Here is a 14,505-nt window from a genome sequence, read left to right as displayed (position 1 = left end):
AAAATTATTCATAGGCTTGCAGATATCTTCCACTGAAAAGCTTTGTAATTATTGCGTAGATCCAAAGCGGAGCTAAGAACAAGTAACTCCACTACCTCATCATTAAAGCGAGAATTTATTTCTATTAGTAATGAATCAATACCGACAATGAATATATCAAACCGATAGTGATGCTCAATTGTAAGGTTATTTCTCTAGATGTGAGACTAACCTCGACCAACTTTGTATAGATCACTTAAATTGGGGACTTCTATCTCATGATCTTTACAAAATAACTTCAGTTTCTCAAACAAAGGATTCTACCCATGTTCTCAGAATTTATGGATATAACCTTATGGCTTAAGGGGGTGAATTATATGAAATACAATTTGGCTAATGAGGTGAGTGTTATACAATGTAGACACCAAATCTAGAATACATGATAATTTATATATAAAATTAAAAAATCTAAAAATTCCAAATGTATCCATCCTTGACCATAACCATCCCAAACACTCATATGTGCTCATGTTTATAATATAAAATTTATAACTTAAACTTGTATAAAAAATATTTTTTAAAAATTTAATTGGGGAGTAATTACTTGCACATTATCCCTATCCCTATCCCTTTACACACCATACAATCCCTTCTCGAATCGGAAAATGTATTCAGTAGGACCTAACAATTATAATGGTTAGCCAAACATATCACGTTAGTTTAATTACAAGTAATTATACCCAAATCCAATTACTAGGTAACTTTTCAAACATTACTTAATTCTCACCATCCGCTAAGAATTGAAAACTGTAATTGGATGCTCTAATTACAATCAATTCGGTAAGATCCACCAATTACAATGGTTATCCAAACATATTATTTTTGTATAGTTATAAATAATTTTACCCAAACCCAATTACTTTAATTTTGTTAATAGTTTCCATATTTATTAGATACTACATACTTTATTTATTCCAAATGTAAGTAATCTTCTGTTTTATTTAATAACATTAAATAATTTTACGTATATTTTAATTATATTATTATTTATTAAATATTAAAACTTTTATAATTATAGATTGTTTAGATGTGCATCGCCAAACATAGTCTATAATATTTTGAAGATTAAAAAATATTGTATAATATTTCAATATGTATTTTGCTAGTGAATTGTCAATAAATCATGTTACAACATATTCATCTATAATGAAAAATTTATAATATATATATTAAAGTATGAATTTGGAGAAAATTTTAAATTAATTAATATAGTCTTTATTGTTAATTATATTATTAAATTATCATTTGAAATATTTTATTATTTATAAGATTTATCATGTTTATAGATAAAATTATAATTTTACTAAAATATTTTAATAAATAAATTTACTTGATAAAAGATTTACCATACTAATTATGATTTTATTAAAACTTTCATTAAATGAATTTTTATAATAATAAATAATTAAATTTTATATTAAATTATTTAGACTCGGTTTGGTTTTAGGAAATATATGCATTTTTCATTTTCGTTTTCATGGAAAATGAAAAACATTGAAAGAAGGTTAAAAATTTTAAAATTATTTTTAAAAATCAAAATGAAAATATGTAAAAATTAAAAACAATAAGAAATTGTTTTCACTAAAAGACTTTGTAAAATAGAAATGATGAAAACAATGATTTTAACTTTAAATGAATTGATTCTTCGTCAAAATCATATAAGCGCAAAATATTTTTTCTTTTCAACCGTTTTTAAATATCAATTATCAAATCTGGTATCCTGATACAAATGCATATAAATATAAATTTTTTATTTTATTTCTCATGTTTTATTATAGAAAAAATTTATCAAATATGTTTTCGTGTATTCATTATTGAAAACAAAATTTTATTTCTATTTATCAAACATATTTTCATTAAAAATAATTTTTTCTGAAAATAAAAAAAGGAAAAAAGAATTTATTTTAGAAACAAGAGCTTCTTAGAAAAAAATTACTTTATTTTTAAGCAATTATGTTTTCATTAACTAAAAGGTAAAACGAAAAAAAATCATTTATTTATATAACAAGTAATTATATATTTGATATATAAATTTTATAAAAATATTATAATTATATTAATTATATATTATCTAAAAATTGTCTTAAGAGAGAAAGGCCACAATATCTATGTATGCAGAAATGTTCCTAAAATTTTAAATTAGTAAAAGTAAATTTTACTTTAATCTTCTAAAATGATAAAATTTTGATTTAATTATTTAAAATTATATTTTTACTATTATAAAATTATAATTTAATTTCGACTACCCTAAAAAAATTTCGCCTTCGCTCCTGTATATATGCCTTGTTTTGATAAGATAAATTTTAATTTGAATTGACTTTATTTAATAAACCAAAATTAAATTTAGAAAATTTTAAATTACTATAAAATAAAATAAAATATTTCAACTTATATGAAATCCACTACATAGAAATTGAGTAAAAGAGTTGGCAAAAATTTAAAGGTATAATAATAAATTTAGCCTTTAACATTTATATCTTTTGTTAATTTAGCTTTCAATCTTTTAAAAGAGTTAATTTAATTATTAAAATTTTAAAAATAATCAATTGCTATTTTTGTAATAGAAATATTGATTAAAATATTAAATTTTAAACATGTTATCATGACAATCCACATGTATTTCAGGGCTTTTTTTATTTGAATAATTTGAATATTTTTTATAATTTTTAAATTATTTATTGATGTAACATATAAGACAAATAATACCATATCGATAAAAAATACATGTGTATTGCCACACAATTATCATGCCAACATCATTGTAATTAAAAGTTTTAATCATCATTTTATTAAAAATAATTTAACTATTTTTGAAAGATTAATGATTAAAATTAGTTAAAAAGTTAAATTGAAAAATATAAACTTAAAAGAACTACATTTATCATTATACCATTTTAAAAAATGCTAGCAAACAATTCATGAAACCCATGAACTAATTTAATTTCCAACCAACAAAATTTTCGTATCCACAAATCGGCCCTATGTAGTTGAAAAAAAACCTATAACCCATTAATCGCGTGACTAACCATCTTTTCCCGCCACATGTTTAGTGGTCCCCACTTCCTCCGAGAACTTTCCGCCATTTCTACCTCTTTCTCTCATATATAAACCCTCTCTTCTACCCCTGTTATTCCTTCTCCTAAACCCATCACTCTTTTTATTTTCACTCACTTCACCTGAGATTTTGTTTTCTTTTGTTTTTCAGTAATGGGGAAGATTAAGATCGGAATTAACGGTAATTACATATTTTTTATCTTTGCTTGTGATTTTTTTAAAAAAAATTATGGATCTGAAAATTTATTTGGTGTTTGTTTGGTGAAGGATTTGGAAGGATCGGGCGTTTGGTTGCGAGAGTTGCTCTCCAAAGCGAAGATGTTGAGCTTGTTGCTGTTAATGATCCTTTCATCACCACTGATTACATGGTTCGTAACTCGTAATCTGACTGTTTTTTTTTTCTTTCTTTCGTATTTTCTTTTGCATTTGATTCCTTTCTTGTTTTATTGGAGCGTTTCGTTGAATTAAGTCTCGTGTTTGAAGTTTTTTTTAGTGGAAATAGAGTAGATCTGAAAACAGTCATGATTTGAATTTATTTTTTCGGATCTGATTCTTACTTTGTCTCACTTGCCTATCAGAGCGATTATATGTTTGATTTATACATAATTTAAAATTTCAACTGATTATTGAAAGATTGATCTATAGGATAAATTGACTGATTGTGCTAGGTTTTCAGTGAGTAAATCTTGTGTTTAAGTTGAAAGTAGAGAATATAGTTGTTTATTTATTTTTAAATTATTCTATAAATTGTTTACTGATGCGCTTTGACAATTTTATTTGTAAAGACCTATATGTTTAAGTACGACAGTGTTCACGGTCAATGGAAGCACCATGAGCTTAAAGTGAAGGACTCAAAGACTCTCCTCTTTGGTGAAAAGCCTGTCACTGTTTTTGGCATCAAGTATGCTTTTCTTTTCCTTCGAACGAGATTATTTTAGGATGAGTTTTCTGTTGTTGAAATATTTTCTTGACGCCCTTATGTGATTGATGTAGAAACCCTGAGGAAATTCCATGGGGTGAGGCTGGTGCTGAATATGTTGTTGAGTCTACTGGTGTCTTCACTGACAAGGACAAAGCTGCTGCTCACTTGAAGGTATGTGATAATAATTTTGAGCAATGTTTGTCTCATGGTCGTTTCAGAGACTTTATTTGAATTAATATGCCTTGTGTATTTATCAAAACTGAAGAGGAAATTGCATATTGTATGTATGGAACTTAGCTTGTACCTGAATTTTTATCCGTGTTTGATACATATTCGAACATGTGTATAGGGTATGATCCTCCAAATTATGGAAAATTTTAGAAAAATTGAGTATACCATGTCAAGCACATGCCTGTATCCGATACCCCCTTCTTAGTCCTTTCAACGTATCATATGTTCATGTTTTGTTTCTCATCCTTTGGTTTTTTCTAGGGTGGTGCAAAGAAGGTGATTATTTCTGCTCCCAGTAAGGACGCCCCCATGTTTGTTGTTGGTGTAAATGAGAAAGAATACAAGCCTGATCTTGACATTGTCTCCAATGCTAGCTGCACAACCAACTGCCTTGCTCCGTTGGCTAAGGTAATAGTGATTCCTCTGTTATTTTTTTAATGCATTGGTTAATACTTTTATCTTTAAAAAATGGTTGCAGGTCATCCACGACAAATTCGGTATTGTTGAGGGTCTTATGACCACTGTCCATTCAATAACTGGTAAGTATTCACCGTGTTTTGTTGCTTCTCGTTCCAACAAGTTGTGTACTGTTGATTGACTTGTCTTTTTGATTCAGCTACCCAAAAGACTGTGGATGGTCCATCAATGAAGGACTGGAGAGGTGGTAGAGCTGCTTCCTTCAATATCATTCCCAGCAGCACTGGAGCTGCCAAGGTATGTATATGTTTTCTGACACTCCTAAACTGGAAAAATTCATAGGCTGTGAAGGGATCCAGAATTATGAAGATATAATTGTTTTTCACTCAATATTGATTTTGTTGTGATAAGAATCTACATATTTTTGTTAAGATTTACTAAATATGGATTTTAGTTCAAATATAATAGTATAATAGTATCGTGATACTTATATGTGATTATGGTCCCTGTATTTTTCCTTTTAGTTCAAATATTCCCCCAAAAAAAAAAAAAAAGAAAAAAAGAAATCTAACCTCATTAGCTTTAGATGTTAGGACCTGTATTTTGCCTTTGACTAAAAGCTTGCTGGATATAATCGTTGGATAATTGTTGAAATTGAAGTTTGATAGTTGATTATGGTGCTAATCTTGTAATCCAATAGGCTGTTGGAAAAGTTTTGCCGGCGTTGAATGGTAAGCTGACTGGAATGGCTTTCCGTGTTCCCACGGTTGATGTCTCCGTAGTTGACCTTACTGTGAGACTCGAGAAGAAGGCTTCTTACGAAGATATCAAGGCTGCTATCAGGTAAGGATTAGATCACTGTACTATATTTTAATTCAAAGATGAATGCCTAATCTAGCTAAATGCACTTAATTTTGTGTAGGGAGGCTTCTCAGACCACCATGAAGGGAATTCTTGGTTACGTAGATGAAGATTTGGTCTCAACCGACTTTGTTGGAGACAGCAGGTGCGAAGCATTAATAGTTCGATACAATGTTCTTTACTGTCGTTGAAGCTTTTATGATGCAATGTTGTGTTCGATTTGACAGGTCAAGCATTTTTGATGCTAAGGCCGGAATCGCATTGAATGACAACTTTACTAAGCTTGTTGCGTGGTATGATAATGAGTGGGGTTACAGGTAAATCATACATACATTTCCTTTATTTATATCTGATAATATCTCCATATAATTCCTTAAATCTAACAAAACACGAAACGTGTGTATGTTTCTCTTTGGCACTGCAGTTCTCGAGTGATCGACTTGGTTCGACACATGGCTTCTTGCTAAGTGAGTGAAGTTTTAGCTTCTAACTTCAGCTTTGGCAAGCAATTTAGAAACTAGAAGAGATATGCCTGTCTTTTGGGTGTTGGTCATGCAAATAATAGAAATTGTATGCAACATTTTTTTTTCGTGTGAACACTCTTCTTTTGAGTGGATTGGAAGGGTTTCTATTTTGACTCCCTTCATCCATTTTATGACAATAATAATTGCAAGATCAACTGAAAAAATAATAAATAAATTTGTTAGTCATAACTTAATATAAATATGATAGGAAACGTATTTTTTAAGATCTTATAAAATACAAAATATTTTAAATGAAATTATGATAATAAATAATACAAAAAACTTTGATTTTTTTAAGAGAAAAGTATTTTGACTTTTGAGGTTTGTTCTAAATCCAGCTAACCCTCTAATAGTTCCAATAATACATTATTGAAAATTTTATTGTTTTTATTTGCAACTAACTTAATATCAAGAATGCGTTTGTTTTTTAAAGGTATAATGATAACTTTTTTTGACCATTGTGATCATGAACTTTTTAAAAAGTTGTAAACCATCTCTTTTTCATGAAAATGTATACTTAAATATTAAATTTTTAACAATGTGTGGTAAATTGCGTGACAGTTCCAAGAATTTTATGTTGATGTGTCATAATTTGTTTTATGTTTTGTTAAATAATTTGAAAATTGTAAAAAATTAAAAATATAAATATTCTAATTTATTAAGTACATGTAGATTAAAAATTTTGATAATATCTCAGTATTTTGGTTAAAAAGGTAATTAGATTCTTTTTAAAAGTTGATAATCAAATTGGATTTTTATAAAAATTGATTTAGCTAAAAGAGAGTAAGAGTCAAATTGATAAAATTGTAAATATTAAAAATTAAAATTTTATCATTATGTCATTTTAAAATATAAAATTGTGTCGTAACTTAGGTGATAGTCTACAAGTACTTTATGGTAACGTGTTATGATTTGTTTTGTTTCATGTCAATAAATAAATTAAAATTATAAAATATTTATCGTAAAGTCAGTATTTTATTAATTTTATTTGATTTTTAAAAAATTAATGATCAAATTAGATTTTATTTTAAAAGTTGAAGGTTACATTTATCTAAAAAAGTATGAATCAAATTTATAAAAGATGTAAATATTAAAGACTAAATTTATCATTATGTCATTTTTAAAGTAAATATAAATTTATATTAATACTATATATAATGAGTAAATCTAACATAAACATATAAATTTTAATTCTCATATTAAAATCCCAAATAAGCATAAATTCTGGAAATTTTACATTGGATTTGAAATAAATTTTGATAAAAGATAGAATTTATTATTCCAATTTTAGAAAAATCGAGATTTTAAAAGTAATTATGTTTATTTGAAAATTTTAAAAATAATTTTAAAAATGAAAATAAAAATATATAAAATTTATTTTGCAAAATTAGAAACGTTGACCAATTAATATTATAAAAGTGTCCATTTTCTTTCAATAGTTTTAAACAAAATCCAAATCTATACAGATATTGAATTTTTTTTTATTTTAGTTCTTATTGGAAAAGTTAGAAATCTATTTTCCTATTTTTATTAAAATAAATCTTATTTTTATTTACCTAACATAATTTTAAAAAATTAAAAATAAAAATACATTTTAAAAATAAAAAATAATTTTGAAAACCAAAGGTGCCTGTGTTTGGAAGAGGGATTTATTTCGACTAAGGTTTTAAAATTTTTAAAATAAATTTATTTGTTTGAATAACTCAAAAAAGTGATTTAATTTTTTAAAATTTCTAATAATTTAATTTAATTTAATATTATGTTTTCATTATAAAATAAAATTTTTAAACTTCAAATTATAATGTTTATTAATTCTAAATATTTTAAAATTATTTATAATTTTTACATATCAAACGATATTCATATAGCATATTTATAAATTATTTATTTTTCATACAATTGTTTTTTAATTCATGAAATTTCATTAATCCAATTTTCTGAAATAACTGTTTATGTTTGAATTAATGCATTATAAAATGTTAGAATTTTCCTCTCCATACACACTTTGAAAATTCTATGATACCATGGAAGTATGAGGACAATATATCACGTGAAAATTTTTGGAAATATTAAAATTACAAAACAAAAATTCAGGTATATTTTCTCATGTGAAAATCTTAAAAGAACAAAATATTCAATAAGGTAGTGTAAACGACAAGTAACTATTTGGTAAAAGTATCATAAGAATTTCTGTATTAAGACTTTTCTGTTCAAAAAATAGATAAAATAGTTTCGGTATGTTAGATCAAAGAACAAGTTGGTCATTCTGATAAAAATTTTATCCATTATTACTATTAAAAATTAGTCCTTATGTATACATATGACATATTATGAGTCACTTATTTAGTCAGTTTTAATAGTACAAATAGATGAAATTTTAATAAAAAATTATTTTACTTTTTGATCTAATGTATAGGGATTATTTTATTATTTTTTCGAATAAAAGTTACAAAATACAAGGATCTCTATAATATTTTTACCATTTTTTTTCCACAAACAATCAAAAAAGAGGCAAAGTCTACGTCATGATGGTTTGAAAAATCAAAAGCATAATTTGAAAAATGTTAAGAAATGAAGTGAAATAACGATGTGTGTGTTAAAAGATTGACTACCTTTGCTACTTTTTTTTTTTTTTTGTTGTTTTGGGTATTGACTGGCCATTTAAGTTTGTCTCATTGTTTCTTTTTCCAAGCTACGGGGAAAGTCCACTGGAGATACTCCAAAAGACAATAAAGACTTTTTAGTGCCTCCTTTTTTGAAATTTTAGAGGGTTTTTTTGCTAGAGTATAAGTGTTTTAAAAAAATTGGTCCGTAGTTAAATCGATTAAATCATAATTTTTGGTTTAATCATTTTAATCATAATATTTAGTGTAATTGGTTTGATCGTTAGTTGAATAATAATTAAATAAATAATTATAAATATAATTTTTTTTTTGTCTTGATTTTTTTATTTACTTTTGTTTTGTTCCTCCCTTTTTGTTTTTTTTTCACATCCAAAGCTCTAACATACATTTATGACAACATTAACAGAATCATCGTATCCTTTCTGTGGGGCCACAAGGAGGGGCAAAGTAAAATCTATCTCTACAATTGTGTCAGGATTTTTTCACTTGAGAAGAAGGTTTACGCTTAAGGTAAGCAAAATTGATGAATGAAACCTTTCTCTCTAAACAAGCCTGGAGAATCATGAACTCGTTAAATCCTCTTGTTGGTCGCGTCTTCAAAGCAAAGTACTGTAAGTTTAATGCTTTTGAAGTTGTTACGGCCAAGTCTTTTGACTTATAGATTTGGAAAAGTATTCTGCCTGCGAAAGACGTCTAGATCTGAAACGGGAATAATTGTTGGATTAACCCTATTCCTAATGGGCTTTGTTTGGATATTGTCCAAACTCATAGTTATTCTAAGCGCAATCTTACTATGATTTTAATAGGGAAACTTGGGAAGTTTGTAGAGTGCATGAAAATTTTAGCGAAGAAAGAGTTAAAGACCTTTTAACCAGGCCTTCCTCCATCTTAGGAGGTAAGGATAGGTTAGTATGGAAAGATGATCCCAATGAAACTTTTCTGTTAAAGGGTTTACTATTCTTTTTGGAAATCTGGTCATCATAACTGTCTAGTTCAAGGGAACAATTTAGAATTTGGAAAGTCCTTTAAAAGCTCCGTTTTCCTTTTAAGCTAATTTTTTAATGGAAAATCTACAACAATTATCTATTGATTATGAAATCCCTTTTGAAAAGAAATGTTCTCTTTGATAGCTTATGCCCTTTGTGTCAAGATGGATCTAAAACTTTGGAACAACTTTTTGTTTAATGCAATTTTTCAAAGCTAGATGGCTTGGCTTCTCACCCTCATCCATGATTTTTTTAGGTTAAATCCGTTCACCTCATTTGATCCTTTTTTATCTTATAGTCGCCATTGTATTTTTCACAATGAAAATGATCATTACTCATATTGGTAATGATAAAATCATTCATCTAAGACCGATGACCCATTGTCATGTTTAATTTTCATTAATCCATACATGTAAATGATAAGATATTATTTACTCTTTTTATTGATCTATGATTTCACTATTTTGAGTGAAGCAATGTTATGCATAAGTCATGTAGCCAACATAGCAACTTTTGACTCACTACTTTGAGTGCACAAATTTTCAATATATCATCGTACATGAGCCATACACACTTTCATTAACTTACTGAAGACTAAGGTAAGTTACACTATGAACACCATAGGTGAATTAATCCGTAAATGGATCAAGAATAAATTCAACTTGGATTATCTCTTATGAATTGTCAATCTAGAAAATTACATCATTATCTCTATTTATGGGAGTCAATTTAGCTTCGATAGCCTAGACAAACTATCTTTCCAATTAGACTTATAGACAACATTATAGTCCTAACATGAGTCATTTACTCAATTTAACTTCATGGACTATGAATAAATTACCTACTAATATAAGTTGTCTTCTTGTATTACAAACTGACTATGTAATTAAACCTTAGGTAATTAGTGATTGGTATTAAGAACAAACATACAAAGGATATTAAATAATCATGTGTACACAATTATTTAATCATTCAGTTTGAAAAATTACTAGATGAAATTACCTTACTAAAGACACAAATCTTGATAATATAGAGATGATTGTTACACAATTGTGCCATTAATTCTATAATTTAATCATATTTAATGTAAATTACTTAAATATATGGACTTAATATTTATGGAAATGTGAACATGCTATTTTATTATCTTTATGTGGATTGCCACTAATAGTTTACATGTAAAGTGAACGGTAGAAGTAAGAATGGATAACTAATTACCTATGTTGAACTATGAGAAAGTGATAGAACAAAGGAGTTTTTTTTTTATGCAAAAGGCAACTTTTCATAGTTGGTAATCTAAATATGCCCAGTGTATGGGTTTACAATGAGAACGTAATTATGTCATCTAAAGTTCTTATAGGGGGATAACTTGTCTTGGCTATCATAGCGGGGCAACTTTCAAGTAAAGACATATATATAATAGCCTAGAATGACAATGCATTTGAAAGAATCCAAGTTGAATGATCTTGAATCTATTTGTAGATGAATTCATTTGTGACATTCATTGTACATTTAACCTTAACCTTGAGTAAATATATTTCTATGTATGTATCTCTTGTATGCTTTGATATGTCGTAGATCAAAGCATCCTCAAAGTAGTTAGAGAGTAAATTTCTATGTTGTGTATGCAATTTATGCATGGTGTGTATTTACTTATAGATACGTAATCATAACTCTTTCAAAGAGTTAAGAGTATCATTTTAAAGACATTATATGGTTGATATAAATTGAACTTGGCCTAGGAATCCACCATATTGACTTGTATCATTTAGTGTGTGAATGATCATTTACATCATGTTGTATATAGCGAATCTTTAAAAAAAGATGATCAAATTTGGTGAAAAGATAAAACCTAAAGGGATCATAGGTGCTTGATGAGGGTTATGCAGATATAACAAGGTCAATGAACAAATCTTGCTTGATAGCTTTCGTAATGGTATATAATTGGTAGCTCGGTCTTGAGTCTTTAATGGTATGACACCCAATTATTGTAGCCCAAGGTATATATTTTTATTTGGTCCCTCAAAAAGCTCAATATAACTCTTGATAGATTGCATTTAGCATAAACACTTGCATTGCATTGTAAACGATTGAACATGGAGAAATAAATCATTGTATTTACTCATTAGAGTAATATATTTTTCTTGGTTTAATGATTAGTTTGATCTAAGGTTAATGTAGTACTTCAAATATTTATTTAATTGGATAAATTTTTACTATAGATTGAATAATGAATTTAAAGTGGAACTAAATTAAGAGATCATGTTTTCTAATTATTTATAATGAAATAAAATAAAATAAAATTACACATGCATTTTAATACAATAAGGTTGTCTTGACTTTTCTGAAAATAAAATAGTGCTTGTGCAAATTATTTAATTAGGTAATTAATTTTAATTAATTTAAAATGAATTGAGATTATAAAACACATATGTAAGCTAAAGTTACCCACTTAGAGCTTGGGATAGTCAGCCATATCGAGGAGAAAGTTACTGGCTGCCTTAGTAATCTTAGCTACCTATGGGAAACTTATGGTGTGTGGTCTTGGTATCCTTATGAGACAAGAAAATTGAAAACATTGTTTAATATGTATTATTGGCTAAAGGAAAAAGATATTGGTGAAAATAAAAACCTTAGCCATTTATACCACATATGATCAAGCGAGTGTTTTTGTTCTTGAGATCATTTCCTTTGTGATTTTTTAATAGAATACTTATGTTTATGTTTGGTATGGTGCCTACACATCATGCAACTTGAGAGTTCAAGAATAGTGGAGAAGATCTGAACTGTTGAAAGTAAAGGTTGAAAGCTCTTGAGAATTCTGAAACAATATCATAACATTCTAAGGGATAACTTTGAGTTCAATTTTGGACCTCCCCAGTTTGATTCAAAAAAGTGCAAATTTATTTGGTAATAGATTTTCAAGTTTTCTTTGAAGTGACTTTTGAATCACTTGATTTGGAGTTTTGTAACTCAATATATGTTCATTGTTTTAAAGTAGTGTAGGTTTTTGCTGGTAGATTGGGATTAATCGAAAACCATTTTTCGCAATGAGTGAGTTCAGTTTGAAATACATTCAGGTAATAGATTGTTGAAGATTATTGTCCTTAACTAAATAGGTGAACTTGAATTTGGTTTAAAATTTTAAAAATTGTGTTATACCTTGATTTTTTTTCAATAGTGATGGTATAGTGTTAACCATTCAATTCTTTTTTTAAACTAGTACTGTACTTTTAGCTTTCAATGTAACAAGTCTTTCTATTATTCTAAGAGTTTCAAACTCAACTAAGATGATAGATTTTCAGCATATATTATTCCACCCCACTATCTACAAGTACGTTACAAAAATTCTAACAAATTATATGAGAAAATGCTTGCCTATAATCATTATCAGCAACTAAATTGTGTTTATACAAGGGAGGGCTTGATAGATAAAGTGTTTTTAGCTTAGGGGTTGGTTAATGGCTATAGTGGATAACATATGTCACCTAAATGTACTATTAAGGTTAATTTAAAAGAAGGCCTTCAATTCTCTAAGCTAGAGATTTATTCTCCAAGTTCTTAAATGTGTGGTTTCCTTCAACTTTTAAGACTTGGATCAATAGTTGTGTGACTCGTCCCTTGTTTTTAGTGATCATGAATAATTCGACAAAATGTTAGATACGAAATTCTCTTGTCCTTGTACTTGTTCATTATTAAAATGAATGTTTTGTCAAGGGTTCTAAATTTTGTACTGGCATACACAATGTTTGATTATCACCCAAAATGTAAAAAAATTGTAGCTCACGTCTTCACTCAAGGGTTTATTAGCTTGATTTAATATATTTTTTATATAATAATATTTAAGAAAAACTACAAATTATTCCTAGGTCATTTTGTGATAATTTTGTGGAAAACCTTAAGGTCTTTAAGATCTAAAAAACTCTGGTTTGAAATTCTTTGATATATTGTAATATTTTTAAGATTATCAAAATCATTTTTGAGTTGATTCAAAAACTTTCTTCAAGGATTTTAACTAGTATGATCAATTTAAGATTGACCCTTTAAAAATCGATCCTCAAAATTAGCCCCCAGCGATTATATTTTAACTAGTATGATTATATTTTTGTATAGGTAAGGGTTGATCTTTTTGTTTAAAGGATTAATCCCTTTATGTGAAGGAAAGGTAAAACTTGCCATTTTTCACTCTCCAACGATCCAAAATAGCTAAAATCCAATTCTAGGGTATAATTAGAGCTCAATAACACTCCAAGAAAAATGGAATAGTGATTCAAGAAAGAATACAAAGAATTTATAAGAGCTTTTGCGAAAATTGTATTTCTTTTGTCATTCTTTGTACATACTTAGTTGGGTTGAGTTGAGTTGAATACCTTTGTGCTAGTTTTTATTTGTACTTTTGAGAGCTTAACTTTACAAATACTCAACTATTAAAGGTTGTTTATTGTTTGCACAATTCATCATTGATTTTAAGAGAGTGTTTTAAAGTTTAGGATAGAAAAGCCTTAAGGGATTAGAGGTTCTATCTTAGGCTCGTAAAAGATAAGGAGTTGTAAAGTCATACCTTAACCATGATGGTATTTTTCTCACTAGTGGATTAGGGAAGAAACATAACAAATATAGCTAAGAGATAGGATAGTTGTGGTTAAACATTTATATATCTTGTGCTTAATTTATAAACTCCTCTCAAATTCAAATATGTAAATTTTTAATCACCATATCATCCCTCTTGGTGATACCTGGTATTTGAGCATACTAGGGTCCGTTAACTCAATAATAGCTATAAGATATATTTTGGGGTTCTTCATTCAAATTTTAACATTGTAGATGATCAATTTTAACAGAGTATT

General features: G+C 27.5%; 1 protein-coding gene across 1 annotated transcript; it reads left to right on the top strand.

The window, feature by feature from the left end:
- The first annotated feature begins 3,044 nt into the window (after positions 1 to 3,044).
- LOC108476285 (glyceraldehyde-3-phosphate dehydrogenase 2, cytosolic-like) lies at positions 3,045 to 6,248 on the top strand. The gene is made up of 11 exons (XM_017778493.2): positions 3,045 to 3,274; positions 3,361 to 3,461; positions 3,879 to 3,994; positions 4,087 to 4,186; positions 4,508 to 4,654; positions 4,725 to 4,785; positions 4,863 to 4,960; positions 5,364 to 5,506; positions 5,586 to 5,669; positions 5,752 to 5,841; positions 5,949 to 6,248. The coding sequence occupies exons 1-11, from the start codon at positions 3,247 to 3,249 to the stop codon at positions 5,989 to 5,991; spliced, it is 1,011 nt and encodes a 336-aa protein (XP_017633982.1). The 5' UTR covers positions 3,045 to 3,246; the 3' UTR covers positions 5,992 to 6,248.
- Positions 6,249 to 14,505: the final 8,257 nt, after the last annotated feature.

Source organism: Gossypium arboreum, chromosome 7 (assembly GCF_025698485.1).
Source record: "Gossypium arboreum isolate Shixiya-1 chromosome 7, ASM2569848v2, whole genome shotgun sequence".
Classification (NCBI taxonomy): Eukaryota; Viridiplantae; Streptophyta; class Magnoliopsida; order Malvales; family Malvaceae; genus Gossypium; species Gossypium arboreum.
The sequence above is the reverse complement of the archived record's forward strand: the minus strand, read 5'-3'. Positions and strand labels throughout refer to the sequence as shown.